Consider the following 15391-nt stretch of genomic DNA (forward strand, 5'->3'; position numbering starts at 1 on the left):
TCAAGATGAAGTTGCTCATGCAAATCCCCATGTCAGCAAACCAAACCTTAAGTTTCTATGCTCTGCCCTCCCAGAAAAGAAAGGCCTAGGTCAACCAATTAAGTTGTCTACTCAGCAGAAGTTACCTGACCCAAGACTCCAAGATTTTTCTTTGCTCCATATAAGGAAATGCTTTAACCAATCAGCAAATGCCCAGTATAACCTCCTTGTTCCTGTTCCCTCTGCCTATAAAATCTCATCCTGTACAGCTTTTCAGAACTTCTTTCTTTCTTCCTTCCTTCCAATTGAAGTTTAGTTGATTTACAATATTGGGTTACTTTCTGGTACACAGCAAAGTGATTCAGTTATATATATATATATATATATATATATATATATATATATATATATATATATATATATACACATACTGTTGTCTATCTATTTTATATATAGTAGTTTGTATCTTCTAATCCCGAACTCCTAATTTATCCCCTCCCTTTCCCCCTTTGATAACCATAAATTTGTTTTTTATGTCTGAGTGTTTCTGTTTTGTAAATAAGTTCATCTGTATCATATTTTAGATTCCACATAAGTGATATATTATATTTGTCTTTCTCTTTCTGACTTACTTCACTTAGTATGATAATCTCTAAGTCTATTCACGTTGCTGCAAATGGCATTATTTCATTCTTTTTTAATGGCTGAGTAGTATTCCATTGTATACATGTGCCACATCTTCTTTATCCATTCATCTGTTGATGGACATTTAGTGTGCTTCCATGTCTTGGTTATTATAAATAGCGCTGCTATGAACATTGGGGTGCTGTGAACATTGAATTACAGTTTTCTCCAGACATATGCCCACGAGTGGGACAGCTGGATCATATGGCAACTCTATTTTTAGTTTCTTAAGGAACCTCCATAGTGTTATCCATAGTGGCTGCACTGATGTACATTCCCACCAACAATGTAGGAGGTCCCCCCTTCCCCACACCCTCTCCAGCATTTATTATTTGTAGACTTTTTAATGATGGCCATTCTGACTGATGTGAGGTGATACCTCATTGTTTTTTTAAAAAAATATATCTTATTTTCATGGCTGCATTGGGTCTTAGTTGTGGCACGTGGGATCTCCGTTGCGGCACATGGGATCTTTCGTTGCAGAGTACAGGCTCTTCGTTGCAGTGAGTGGGCTTCTTATAGTTGTGACTTGTGGGTTTTCCCTTCTCTAGTTGTGGTGTGTGGGCTCCAGAGTGTGTGTGCTCTGTAGTTTGCGGCACGCGGGCTCCCTAGTTGAGGCACTCGAGTTCAGCAGTTGTGGCACATGGGATTAGTTGCCCCGCAGCATGTGGGAGTTTAGTTCCCTGACCAGGGAATCGAACCCTTGTCCCCTGCACTAGAAGGCAGGCTCTTTACCACTGGACCACAAGGGAAGTCCCCTCATTGTTGTTTTGATTTGCATTTTTCTAATAATTAGCAAAGTTGAGCATCTTTTCATGTGCCTATTGACCATCTATCTGTATGTCTTCTTTGTAGAAATGCCTATTTAGGTCTTCTGCCCATTTTTTGATTTGGTTGTTTTTTTTGCTGTTGAGTTGTATGAGCTGTTTGTATATTTTGGAAATTATACCCTTGTCAGTTGCATTGCTGCAAATATTCTCTCCCAGTCCACAGGCTGTCTTTTCATTTTGTTTTGGTTTCCTTTGCTGTATAAAAGCTTGTAAGTTTGATTAGGTCCCATTTGTTTACTTTTGCTTTTATTTCTATTGCCTTGGGAGACTGACCTAAGAAAACATTACTATGATTTATGTCAGAGAATGTTTTGCCTATGTTCTCTTTTAGGAGTTTTATGATGTTATGTCTTATATTTAAGTCTTTAAGCCATTTTAAGTTTACTTTTGTGGAGGGTGTGAGGGAGTGTTCCATCTTCATTGATTTACATGTGGCTGTCCAGCTTTCCCAACACCACTTGCTGAAGAGACTGTCTTTTCTCCATTGTATGTTCTTGTCCCCTTTGTTGAAGAGTAATTGACAGTAGGTGTGTGGATTTATTTTGGGGTCTCTATTCTGTGCCATTGATCCATCTGTCTGCTTTTGTGCCAGTACCAGACTGTTCTGATTACTGTAGCTTTGTAGTATTGTCTGAAGTCTGAGAGGGTTATGCCTCCAGCTTTGTTCTTTTTCCTCAGGATTGCTTTGGAAATTCTGGGTCTTTTATAGTTCCATATAAATTTTAGGATTACTTGTTCTAGTTTTGTGAAAAATGTCATGAGTAATTTGATAGGGATTGAATTAAATCTGTAGATTGTTTTGGGTAGGACGGCCATTTTAACAATATTAATTCTTCCAATCCAAGGGCATGGGATATCTTTCCATTTCTTTGAATCATCTTCAATTTCCTTTATTAACATTTTATAGTTCTCAGCATATTCTTTCACCTCCTTGTCAGGTTTATTCCTAAGTATTTTATTTTATTTTATTTATTTTTTGATGTGATTTTAAAGGGATTGTTTTTTTACTTTCCCTTTCTGATATTTCATTGCTAGTGTAAAGAAAGAAATGCAATGTTAATCTTGTATCCTGCTACCTTGCTGAATTCATTTATCAGGTCTAATAGTTTCTGTGTGGAGTCTTTAGGGTTTTCTATATCATGTTATCTGCATATAACGACAATTATACTCAGAGCTCCTTTCTATCTGGCTAGATTGGATGCCACCAAATTCATGAATCACTGAATAAAGCCAACTAGAGCTTTTAAATTTACTCAGTTGAATTTTGTTAACAGTTTAAAATCTGCACAAAAGTGAAGTGTCATTAATTTTTTGATATCACACTATTTCCATTTTGAATGATTCAAACTTGTATTAAATAAGACTGATGTATTTTATACCCGAGAAAATCTAATGGAAAGGTCATTGCCCAAAATAGCTTTAAGTACATTTAAAGGATACGTGTGTGTACACATGCTTCAAAAATCATAGAGCAATACTTCCCAAAGGGTAGAATGACAGTTCTGCAGGATGTTAACTGGTATTTTGTAGAAAATGAGTTTCATGGTCAAATAAATTTGGGAAATACTGGACTAAACAAAGTTAAAAGGTTTCCTGTGAATTCTGAAGACAGAAAACTCACCTTTCTCCCTAAACATATATTATATATATCATTCATTCATTCACTCATTCATTCATTTTTGTGGATCAAAATATAAAATTCACTTTGAAAAATACTGCTTTTATCAGAATGGCCCTTAGAGCACAAGCTCCCAAGAGTATGAGGGAAAAAAATGGCAAAAGAGAAAAGAGATATATAATTGGACAGCCTGTTAATTTGTATTATTTTAACTTAAGAACTGCCTATAACACCTTCTTTGAAATGAAATAATTATATACCAATAGAATTATAGCTAATATTTATTGAACATTTGTTATGTGCCAGGCATTATACAAAGTACTTGCTGTACATTTTCTCATTTAATCCTATGAACAACCCTATGAGTTAGGAAATAGTATCACCAGTTTTACAGGTGAGGAAAATAAGCATTAGTTGTAATTCTCTCAGGGTTATACATTTAGCAAATGGAAGGAGCTTGGAGCTAAACCTAACTCAGTCTCATAGCTCAAGCGCCCTAACCACAATATTACATAAACAGTTTTTAAAAAACAGCTTTAAAAAAATTCAGTCTCTCCTGATAATATTTTAGAAAGTAAGTTGGGATACTTTTCATTATGTCGTTTAACAGTGCCTTAAAGAAAAATTTGGTATTACAATCCATGAAGATACATCAGCTAGACTTGTTAGCATCTAAAATTTAAAGCAATTTTATAAATGTTTATAATGGAGTATAAACTGGGTTAAAACTGGTGGAATTAGATCTTATGAATTCCTTCTTAAAGAGTACTCCTAACATGATAGAATATCTTTCTAAAAAGTGAAATCTTGGCTTATATACTTAGTTACTGAAAATCAGGGTAATTTCACAGTGCTAAAATAACATACCAAGAATACCTATGCATATAAAATTATTTTTTGCAGTGCTAACACCAAACACAATTTTGGGGGCATAAAAAATTGAATTTACATTTATGTAGAACAATTCCTTACTTGGGCAAAAGTACGTTTAGATTTAGTTATTTTAAAGAGAAATGCTTGAGTATTTCTTCTATGTATTTGAATATTGCTACAAGTCAAATTCTGAGAATCTAGTCTTGTTTGGGCATTTAAATGTCAGCTAACATTTTCCCAATAAACTAGTAACTCAATTTTCTTCAGAAAGTATCTAGTTCTATTTTCTCAGTGGGTAAAAGTGTTATAAAAAAGAATTCTAGGGCTTCCCTGGTGGCGCAGTGGTTGGGAGTCCGCCTGCCGATGCAGGGGACGCGGGTTCGTGCCCCGGTCCGGGAGGATCCCACGTGCCGCGGAGCGGCTGGACCCGTGAGCCGTGGCCACTGAGCCTGCGCGTCCGGAGCCTGTGCTCCGCAATGGGAGAGGCCACAGCAGTGAGAGGCCCACGTACCGCAAAAAAAAAAAAAAAAAAAAAAAAAAAAAAAAAAAAAAAAAAAAAAGAATTCTAAATGGCATCATTTGTATATGTAATATTACCATACATTACCCCAGGAAACAAAAACCAGTATCACAGTTAACAAAAACCACAGCAAGTCACTTATTTTTTTAAAACCACGAGTCAGAATTATGTAAAAATTATATATAATAGAGAAACACCAGAGACAATAACCTCAATTTTTAAAAACTTTATACTTAGCTAAATGATTCTTTAATATTTTAATGTACACTTCAGAATGAAAGAAATCTGTAAGTATGTTCTAGTTGAAGTTCTTGGGTTTAAAGTTGAAGAGTAAGTGGAAACTAAGACCATGTCTAGAGATGCCTTTTATTTTTTATAATTTACATGGGGAAGCAGAAAAAAAAAGCCCTTAACTTAAAGCAGATTTCCTGAGTCCCTGGTCTGTTTCGAGCTAGCTGTAACCTTGTTCAAGTCACTTAAAACTGCTGACCTCTGCTGTAAAAGGAAAGCGTGAGATGATTTCTAAAATCTTTTTTGCCTTTAAAATTCAGTGATTCTAAACAGAGTTTACCAACTTCAAAAGATAGTACAAAATATTTACGGAAAATGCACAACTCTTGTAGACAGGTTGAGAGAAACCACGCTAAGTTAATCATCAGTGCTTCTTTATTCTTACCCTAACCCATGGGAGAGCAGCAAGGGCCAGTAGAGCAGAGTATTACCATTCTCAGAACTTTTCAGCTTCAGTTTCTTTTTTTGAGGGGTGGGGTGGGGGTAGAATGGGTAATAACAATCAATAGTTAATAAGTAAATAAAAATAAATAAATGAAGGCATGCAAAAGAGAAGAAGCAATAATCATAACTTAACAATATTAACAATTTGCTGAAAGGGTGTCTTGAGTCTTACATGAACCAAAGGGCAATTTTCTCTATATAAAAATATGCATGCCTGGCTCTGAGTGTGGTCTTCTGCAGCAACTTTTGCATTTCAGACCAGGCTATAGTTTCCTCATCAATCCAGCTGTGAACTTGCCAAGCTGCTCATAGGCAGCTTTTCCAACTCTTGGAAAAGTGGATGACCGCATGAATGAATCCTCTGTTGTCCCAGGCCTCTAATTCTAGCCTGGAGCTGGAAAATGCTAATGATCATACCTACACTGCAGGCTGAAAGTAACATTGCCCAACAATACACAACATGAGAGAAGGATATGGGCCCCATTTTTACCATTATATTCCAGAAATCCTGGTGTGGGCAAATGGACCCACTGTTAAGTGGTATAACTTCTTGCCTACATTTGATGGGTCGCCAATCTACAAGGCATCTTCAGGTAAGGGTCAGTGGGTAATTCCAAGGGAGGACAGTTAGAATGATCTTCTGATGGTAGAGAAATGCAAGGAAATCTGGCTTCAACTCCAGAGAAAGGGTGTACAAAAAAGAGAAGAAACTGAGGATGATGAACAATAGGGGGTCTGAGTCATCTTTACTTGGAGGTGTGCTCAAAGGCCCACCAATGAGGAGGGCTATAAAATCTACAGCAGACTATGATATAGCACGGCAGACCACTCAACTATTCCCTCAATTTAGATGCACCAACAACTCTGTTCAAATACTTCAAGATGTTACTGACTAGCAACTCACTCTGCCTTTATAAGCTTCTTTTTTCATTCAAAAATCACTTACTAAATGTCCATTGTATACCATTGGGAGTAATAAGAAGAGGGCAAGTAATAGTTCCTGCCCTCAGGGAAAGTATGATCCAATAGGTCGGCAGAATATGTACACAAATATAAATCTTGTATCTGAAGATCACTCACCAAAGCTTATCTACTTCAAATACTTCAGCTATTTACGCCTGCTGGCATTTGGAAAATATCTAAACATACAGGAACTGAGGTCCTTTCTTCTCTGCAGGCAGGCTCAGTGATAATCAAGCCTCTGCAGACCCAGGTGGGAGACGCCTAACTGCTATCTCTCTTGCTAATGCCCACTATGGGACCAAATGACTGTCAAAACAAGCTCTCATCTTAAGAGTACAAGAAGCTTCTAGCCCAATGTTAAAATCAATTTCTAAAATATATTTTGGAAATAAAACTCCAGATTTCATTGCTTATTTCTCATTTTTATGTCAGAAATCTTTTCTTTTTGTTCTCTCCATCAACAAGATGGGACTATCCAACATAAACAAGATCTATTAAAATACAGCTGCAGCTCACAATAATAAAAAGCGCAAATAAATGACATCAACCAGGACAACTGATTTTAAAAGATGGTAAAAGCAATTATCTCAAAGAACTATTTAAACAAGTACTCTCTAAAGCTTTTCTAATTTATTCTCACTACAATTCCATCAGGTAGGAATTATTACCTTCATTTGATAGGTGAGGAAACTGAAACTTGGGGGGTAAAATGATTTTATTCAAGATATAGTTATTGCAATAAGGATGAAAAATCTTTGACTCTGATCTCCTTATTTTACTCATCCAATCAGCTGTCAAATTCTGTTTATTCTATCTTCATAATTTCTCTTGAATTCACTTCCTCCTGTACATAATCACTGCAACCCCTAATCCAGAACCCCATTATCAACTCCAAACATAAGACCCTTTCCTAACCAGTCTTCCTGCTTCTCTACTATCTTGTACATGCATGAGATTAATCTTCTGAAGCACAATTCTGTTCGCTTCCATTTCCTGCTCAAATACCTTTAATAAAGTAATTTCTCAGCCAGGCATTCAAATGCTCTTCACAATTTGTACTCTCAAGTGACCGTTCTCTCACCTATTTCCCACTAGTTTCCACCAAGCACCCACGCTTCACCCAAACAGAAACCTATGCTTTTATTCAAAGACATTTTGATCTTTCCCATCTCTCCAACTCTCCTTTGAGAAATGACTTTCCTAATTCTTCCCACCACCATCTAAACATGTCTGAATTCTAGTCACTCATAATACAAGGCCCAGATCAATGCCATCTTCACCAAGGAGCTCACTTCTCTCTCCTCAGACCTCCCATGGCACACCTGTAACTTCTTTCATTTTTTTCCCCAAGAAATATTTACTGAGTAACTACTAAGTGCCAGGTACTATGATAAGTCAGGGAATGCAAAAGAAGCTTACAGTTTAGTTAGGGAGACAGAAGTGAACAAAAAAACATCACACCTTGCAAGTTCCACAAAAGGTGGTCAGCTCAGAAGTCTACCTGAGCCTAAATGAAGGATACATGAATTTGGCTTTGCCTAGGAAAGTTAAGCAGGGCTTCCCAGCCGAGCTAACACTTGGACTGAGCGGGAAAAGATGCACAAGCATCTGCTCAGAGGACCAGTGCATCTATTCATGATCACTTTCACTGAGTTGGAGATGGGGAGTCAGAGTGGTAGACTGGAGAGTAAAGACTTTGAATTCCCCAAGTAGAAAAACAATAACATACCACAAAGAGCTATTTTATGAGCCACAATAAAATAGTGTTTGTGCAATCAAGCTTTAAACTGAAAAGTGTAATAAAAATTTAAGATTTTATTTATAAATAACAATGCTTATCTACCTTTTGAATTTAATTGGCTACAGGAATTACCAGACTCTTTTTACGAAACATGTAAGTAGAAGGTAAAGGTTTAACAGAATAATTTATACGGTTGTCAAATCTAGGTAGGTTTTACAATATACTGCTCTACTGCTCAATCGCTCTCTAAACACACCCCACCTCCCCTGAGAAACACACACCCACACACAACTTCCAAAGGTAAAATGGCTTAAGAGCAGTGGATTCACACTCACAATTAAAATATACACTTAAAAATATCAGAAGTATCTTCAACCAGAGCTTCCTAATAATTTCCCATTTTATTGTTAGCAACTTCCTAAAATGACAGAACTTGTGTTCTGTTTGCAGGCACAACTCAAGGATTTTCCATTTTCTCCTCAGCACTAATAAATTCACAATCTATTCATAAGGATTCCTAATCTTATTTCAATACATCTTTAGAAACTCAAATTGGTCAATATAATGCAAAATTATATAATGAACAGTTTCTAATATGGATGAAGAACCGAAGTCTTAACTGTATATATTGATATTAAGGAACAGAGCTCGCCATTAATACTGTCATTAGAGACACATAATCCGGGAATCTGAAACAATGGGAAACAGTGGCAATAGGGAAAAAAAGAGAAAGAGACATGGGCAGTGGTGGGGAGGGGTGCAGTACAAACAACCATGAAGTGATTCAAGGAAGGGACTTCTCGCTCTGATGGCATGAACAGGTCAGTGAATCCTCTCCTCTAAACAATAAGAAAACTTGTCAGTCATTTCAGGGTCCTGGAAATCAATCAGAGGCAGATAATAAATAGAGAAGTTTCTTGAAAAGCTGCTAGAGCTTTAGGGTAAAACCTGCAGGAGTCTACAAACTTACTGCCTGGGCCTACTCCAACTCACTAACCCCACCCTCTAATCCTCAGCTCTTCTGGGAGAGCTCATCGGGATAGGGCTGGGCCACAAAAACCAGCAGCTTTGCTGCCAGAGGGGGCGGACTCGACTTGGGGTACTGGGGTGGGGGGCGCAGTAGAAAACCACAGACTTGTCCGCTAAAGTGGCAAACTTGGTGGGAACCTAATGGGGAAATATAGTTCTTCTAGCTTGAGGCTGTGGTCTGATTGGGGTGAGTGGTGGATCAGCTAGAAATCTGAAGGGAAGATCCTGGAAATGAGAGAATAGTAGAATAACTAGATATGATCTCCTCACATCCCTGGCTGACTGTGAAAATATGTGGATGAGGAGGGGGAGACATAAGAGGGCCCAACAGAAAGAAAAAGCCAAGGCATACTTGAGAACTGGCTGTACTGTGAAATGCACTTCCCAACCCAAAACCAGATCAGCAGAGGGTGGAAGCTCTCCACACTCCAGATGCTTAAGCACAACTTTTGCCCAAATCACTGGCTGACTAGTAGGCTTTGGAGACACAGGGGTGACTCCCAGCCAGGCTAAAAAGTAAAAATGAGAATGAAAATCACTAAGCAGACACATCAGTGGCTGCACACCACAGAGGAGCCCACAGTTTAAGTACAGGCAAACTATTTAAAACACACAAATATACACTCACCCATACCTCTCAAAACCAAAACCAAAACCAAAAAACTTTAGAGTCGTTAAAATATATTACTAAAATGCCCAATTTACTAAAAAGTTACAAGACATGCAAAGAAACAGGAAAAGTGTGGCCCCGACCCAAGAAAACAAGCAGTAACTAGAAACAGACTCTGAGGATGTCTGGATGTTAGAGTCAGCAGGTGACTTCAAAGTACCAATTACAAATGTATTCAAAGAATTAAAGGAAATACGATGACAAGTAAGGAATCTCAATAGAGATACAGAAATCCTAAATGAAAATTCCAGAGTTGAAAAGTACATTAACTAAAATAAAAATTCACTAGATGGGCTTAACAGCTGATTTGATATGGCAGAAAAAAGAAAGAGTATACTGAAACAGATGAACAGAAATTATCCAATCAAAAGAACGGAAAGAGAGAAGACTGAAGAAAAATGAGTAGAACCTTAGATTCTGTTTAGATTCAGCTTAAAAACAAACAAACAAATAAACAGAATCGGAACCTGTGGGGAACAAGCATCCCCATTACTTATAGCAAAAGTCCCAGGAGGAGGAAGAAAAGAACAAATATTTGAAAAAATTACGTTCAAAAACTTCACAATTTTTATAGAAAACAATCTACAGACCTCAAAATCTCAATGCACTCCACATATGATAAAAACAAAGAGATTTATCCTAGACATATCAGCGTTAAACTGCTCAAAGCCAAAGACAAGCAAAAAAATCTCGAAGACAGCAAGAGAAAAACAACTCATCACATACAGGGGAACAACAACAGGATTAACAACTGAATTCTCATCAGAGGCCAGAGGGCTGAGGAGTTGGAGCGAAAATGTCAACCAAGAATTCTACAGCTAGCCTTCAAAAATGAAGACAAAAGAAAGGTATTCCGGGCTTCCCTGGTGGCGCAGTGGTTGAGAGTCCACCTGCCGATGCAGGGGACACGGGTTCGTGCCCCGGTCCGGGAAGATCCCACATGCCGTGGAGCGGCTGGGCCCATGAGCCATGGCCGCTGAGCCTGCGTGTCCGGAGCCTGTGCTCCGCAACGGCAGAGGCCGCAACAGTGAGAGGCCCACATATCAAAATAAATAAATAAATAAATAAAAAATAAAGGTATTCCTAGGTAAACAAAACCAGAAAATTTGTTTTAAGCAGACCTAGTCTACAGAAATACTAAAAAGATGTGCTACCAGCTAAAAGGAAATGACATCGGAAAATAAATCCACAGGAAGCTAAGAAAATCACTGGAAATGGTAAATTTCTTTAAAAGTAGAAGATTTTTAAAGTAGTAACTGTAATACTATATTATTGCACTTCATATATATATATGACAATAACAGCACAAAGGATGGTGAGGGATAGAGCTATATTGGATCAAAGCTGCTATATTTTACCAGAATCACACACACACAGAGCCATCAGCAGGTTGTGATAACTCAAAGATGTAATCCCTAATCAAGAACTAAGAAAATACATAAATAACACAAATAAATAATTTTAAAAATCACAAAAGGATTTAGAAGGTACAGAAAGAATTATTTAACATAAATCAGTAAAGAAGGAACAATAAAGGACATGAGACATATTAAAAAAAATAGTAAAATGGCAGACATAAATCCACCCACATTAACAATTACATTAAATGTAAATAGACTAAATGCTCTGACAGAAAGGCAATAATTTTCAGACTGGAAAAAGAAGTAAGATCCACATGTTATGTTTTTTACAAGAGACAATCTTAGATTCAAAGAGTTTGAAACAAAATGAAGGAAAATGATGTCATGCAAATAGTAATCATGAGAAAGTTCAAGTAGTTATATTAATATCCCATGAAATAGACTTAAGACAAGAAATAGTTATAGAGACAAAGAGGGACATTTCATATTGATAAAAGGCCCAACTGGTTAGGAACATTCTGTAGGACAGACCACCTACTAAGCCATAAAACAAGTCTCACTAAGTTTAAAAAGACTCAAATCATACAAAGAGTATTCTCTGAGCACAATGGGATTAAAGAAAAAAAACTTGAGACATCCTCAAACATTTGGAAATTAAACAACACATGTCTATGTAAACCAGGATCAAAGAAGAAATCAAAGGAAAAATTTAAAAATATCTTGAACTGAATGAAAATGAAAACCCAATATATCACATTTTATGGGATGCAGCTAAAGGGAAACTTAAAGGGAAAGGTATAGCTTTAAACACATATTAGAAAGGATAAAATTCTAAAATCAATGATCTAACATTGCAAGTCAAGAAGCTAGGAAAATAAAGACCAAATCAAACCCAAAGCAAGTTGAAGGAAGGAAATAGTAAAGATCAGAACGGAAATCAGTGACATATAAAAACAACAGATTTTTAAAAAGGTCAATGAAATCAAAAGCTGGTTTTCTGGAACAAGCTGCAAAATCAATAAACTTTAGCTAGACTGACCAAGAAAAAAAGAGAAGACATTATTACCAAAATCAAGAATCAAAGAGGGGATATCACTACAGATGCTAAAGAAATTATAGAAAATGGGATTATTATGAGTAACTTTATACCAACAGAATAGTTAATTAAGATGAAATAGAAAAATTCTTAGGAAAACACCAATTACCAAAATTGACTTAACAAGAAACAGAAAATAGAAAAAAGAAAAGACTGATAACTAGTAAAGAAATAGACTTAGTAATTAAAACACCTAGACATAGCCTCCGATTTATGTATTTTATTCTTTCTTTTTCCTTCTTTTCCCATAGTTCTGTTAAGTCTGTGAGTTCATAATCATTTGAAGTGATCTGTATGATGTGATAACACACCTATTGTTAATTTATGACACTTCCTTTACTTGCTTACTAAGTAGTAAGAGATGAAGTCAAAGAGGTAGGCTGGGGCCAGGGATTAGTAAATCAAGTACAGAGTCTGGATTTTATTCTGTTAGGAAACCATTAGAGTCCAGCAGGAAAATAGCATTATTTCCATTAAAAAAAAAAAAAAGTATCTTGGCTGCTATGTGATGAGTTAGGCAACAGTAATATAAGTAATATAGAAAATACGTGAAGAGGTTTGGACTAGAGTGGTGACGATGGTGATAAACACCTCACATGAATAAAACTCTTTTAAGTCTCCTAAAAGCCACTTGAAATAGGTGCTATTCATTTTACAGATGAGCAAGCCAAGGCAGAGAGATTAAATAACTGGCCAAAGGTCATACTGCTAAGTAGGAGTCACATTAGGACTCAGGCCCAAAAACTCTGGCAGAAGTGCTGAGCTCTTAATCATGCACACTATCCAGCTATGGTCTTAAGATGAAGAGAAAGAGGCTGAAGTTAAGAAAATGTTCTAGAGTTATGGTGACCAAGACTTGCTAATGGATGTAGAGATGAAGGAAATAAAGAAATAATGCCTCATAGGATTTGCCTGAGCAACTAGGTGAATTCAGTAGTATAATTATACAACAGAGAGAGCACATGAAATAGGAGGGAAAGGGATCCTAGGACTCAGCCCTGGAGCACCACAACATTTAAAAGCTGAACAGAGAAAGAGGAACCAACAAAAGAGACCAGGAAAGAACTTCTAGTGCTTAGGAGGGAAACAGGGAGCATCATGAAAGCCAACAACTAAGTATTTCAAGGAGGAGGGGGGAGGCAATGTGTAGAACGCTGCTGACAGATTCTGTACGATGAGGACAGAGAAGGGACTGTGAGATTTTGCAAAATGAAGGTTACCTGTGACGCTGAAAAGAGCAGCATCCTGCTAAGTTAACTCCCATCACTGTACTTACCTTGTTGTACTGTCTGTCCCATGTCTAGACTGTAAGCTCCTGGGCAATGACCGTGAGTTTTGTGCTAAATCCTTATCTTCTAATTACAATGCTTTTAGCATAGAACTGAAATTACACAAGCGCTATGCAATGTAATGTAAATGCAACACTATTTCAAAGGGTTTTCTGCCGTGATGATTAAGAAGAAGATGCCAATACGACGGAGGACGAGCACACGCCACCTCCTGCCCGCCGCCTCGTCACTCACGTACCGTCAGAGATCCGTTCTGCGTGCTGGGTGAGCTGCTGCTCTGCTCCCCGTGGGCTTGCGTGCTTCCATAGAGGGTCAGGTTATGCTCACTGGTCTGGCCGGCATAGTCCTGAGTGTGTGGCACTCCGTATTCTGTGGGAATCCCATTTTGTGGAGGTGGTGGAAATGGGATGGTAGTAAAAGGCTGAACCATTGCGTCAGGAGTTGTTGTTGGCTCCTGGTTACCCTGGAATAGAGAAAGAGAAAATAAGGAGAAAAATTGACGTTAAATTCTCATCATATAATTATTTTTAAGGTGAGTGAACAAAATTCCCTGAATATTCTCTCATTGCTCAGGTAAAATGGAACACCTACTTACTGCCTCAGGATTAGGGGAAATACTGCTATATGTATACCTATGGGTGTACGTATGGAGACACACAAAAACAGCCAACAACTTCAGTCAATTTGTGGTTTCTAGACAGGTCCGTGACCATATTAAAGTTGACTATTTACCAAAGGGGCAAAGATCTTCCTTTACACCAAAAAATTTTAAATGCCAGGAAATTTCTCACAGAAGATAAATTACAAGAGTTGAAGTTCATTTGGGCCATTAATATTTTCTTTAGAACACTCTCTATCCCTTTAGTGATTCTTAGGGGAAAACAAATCAATTTCACTAAATTACAATTCATAGCAATAGGTAGAATGACAGTATAAATTAAATTCTCAAAACCAGACAATATAGACCTCTAGATTTTAAGAACACAGAGTTCAGCAGAAAGCATATTATTAAAAAAATTAACCTTTGGATTTCAAGGTAGAGATATATTTAAGTCTTGGCTACTAGGTTAATAAAAAATAAACAAACAAAAAACCCTTTCCTTAAATTAGAAATAGACAAAAAAATTCCCCAGACAAAAAACCTTGAGTTTTTCATAATTACTGCTAGCATTACAAGGCTAGCAGGATACCTCTCCACATGACATCCATCCCCAGATGTTTACTTGGGATTCAGTGTGATACATGCAATATCACTAAAGAACATACAGTAACTAGAGGAAATTGTTAGAAGCCATTTTGGCTCCACAGCCCCTGTCTTACTTCTGTTCAGTCTAAGTTCAGATACAAAAGAGGAGTTTAGGGCTTCTCTGGTGGCGCAGTGGTTGGGAGTCCGCCTGCCGATGCAGGGGACACGGGTTCGTGCCCCGGTCCGGGCGGATCCCACATGTCGCGGAGCGGCTGGGCCCGTGAGCCATGGCCTCTGGGCCTGCGTGTCCGGAGCCTGTGCTCCGCAACGGGAGAGGCCACAGCAGTGAGAGGCCCGCGTACCACACACACAAAAAAAGAGGAGTTTAAACCTTGCGCGAGAGATTTCATAAAGCCCTTTCTTCTCAACAACTGACCTCTTGACCTCCCATTTTACTCCAAAAAAGGCAGAGCCATTATTTTACTAAAAATATACAAGTCTGCAAAGTCTGGAGCCACTGTTCTTCTGGAAGTAGTTGGCAGATTTTAAAGTCAAAAGAAAAACCAACTGGAGAAAATAGCTGCAAAGGTAAGAGACACACTGGTTACCATCACTAAGTCAAGAGTAAGTTATTCAAAATGATAAGAAACACACAAATCAACAGAAAAATAGGCAAAGAATATAACTGAACAATTCACAGAAGATGAAATACAAATGGCTGTATGAGAAAAGTGCTTATCTCATTAACAAATTGAAATACATATTAACCATAAAATAAGTCCAATTTTTTGTAATCAAATCACAAAAATATTAAAAA

General features: G+C 37.5%; 1 protein-coding gene across 50 annotated transcripts in view; it reads right to left on the bottom strand.

The window, feature by feature from the left end:
- Positions 1-15391, bottom strand: part of RBFOX2 (RNA binding fox-1 homolog 2) — a 262010-nt gene that overhangs the window by 46243 nt on the left and 200376 nt on the right. For all 50 annotated transcript variants that reach the window (XR_010835919.1, XR_010835920.1, XM_067010086.1 and 47 more), the window contains one exon: positions 13627-13851. Coding sequence is in view for 48 of the 50 variants with exons in the window: in XM_067010086.1 (XP_066866187.1) it covers positions 13627-13851 (225 nt within the window). In the remaining 2 variants the exon portion in view is untranslated. The remainder of the gene's footprint in view (positions 1-13626; positions 13852-15391) is intronic.

Source organism: Kogia breviceps, chromosome 12 (assembly GCF_026419965.1).
Source record: "Kogia breviceps isolate mKogBre1 chromosome 12, mKogBre1 haplotype 1, whole genome shotgun sequence".
NCBI classification, from domain to species: Eukaryota; Metazoa; Chordata; class Mammalia; order Artiodactyla; family Physeteridae; genus Kogia; species Kogia breviceps.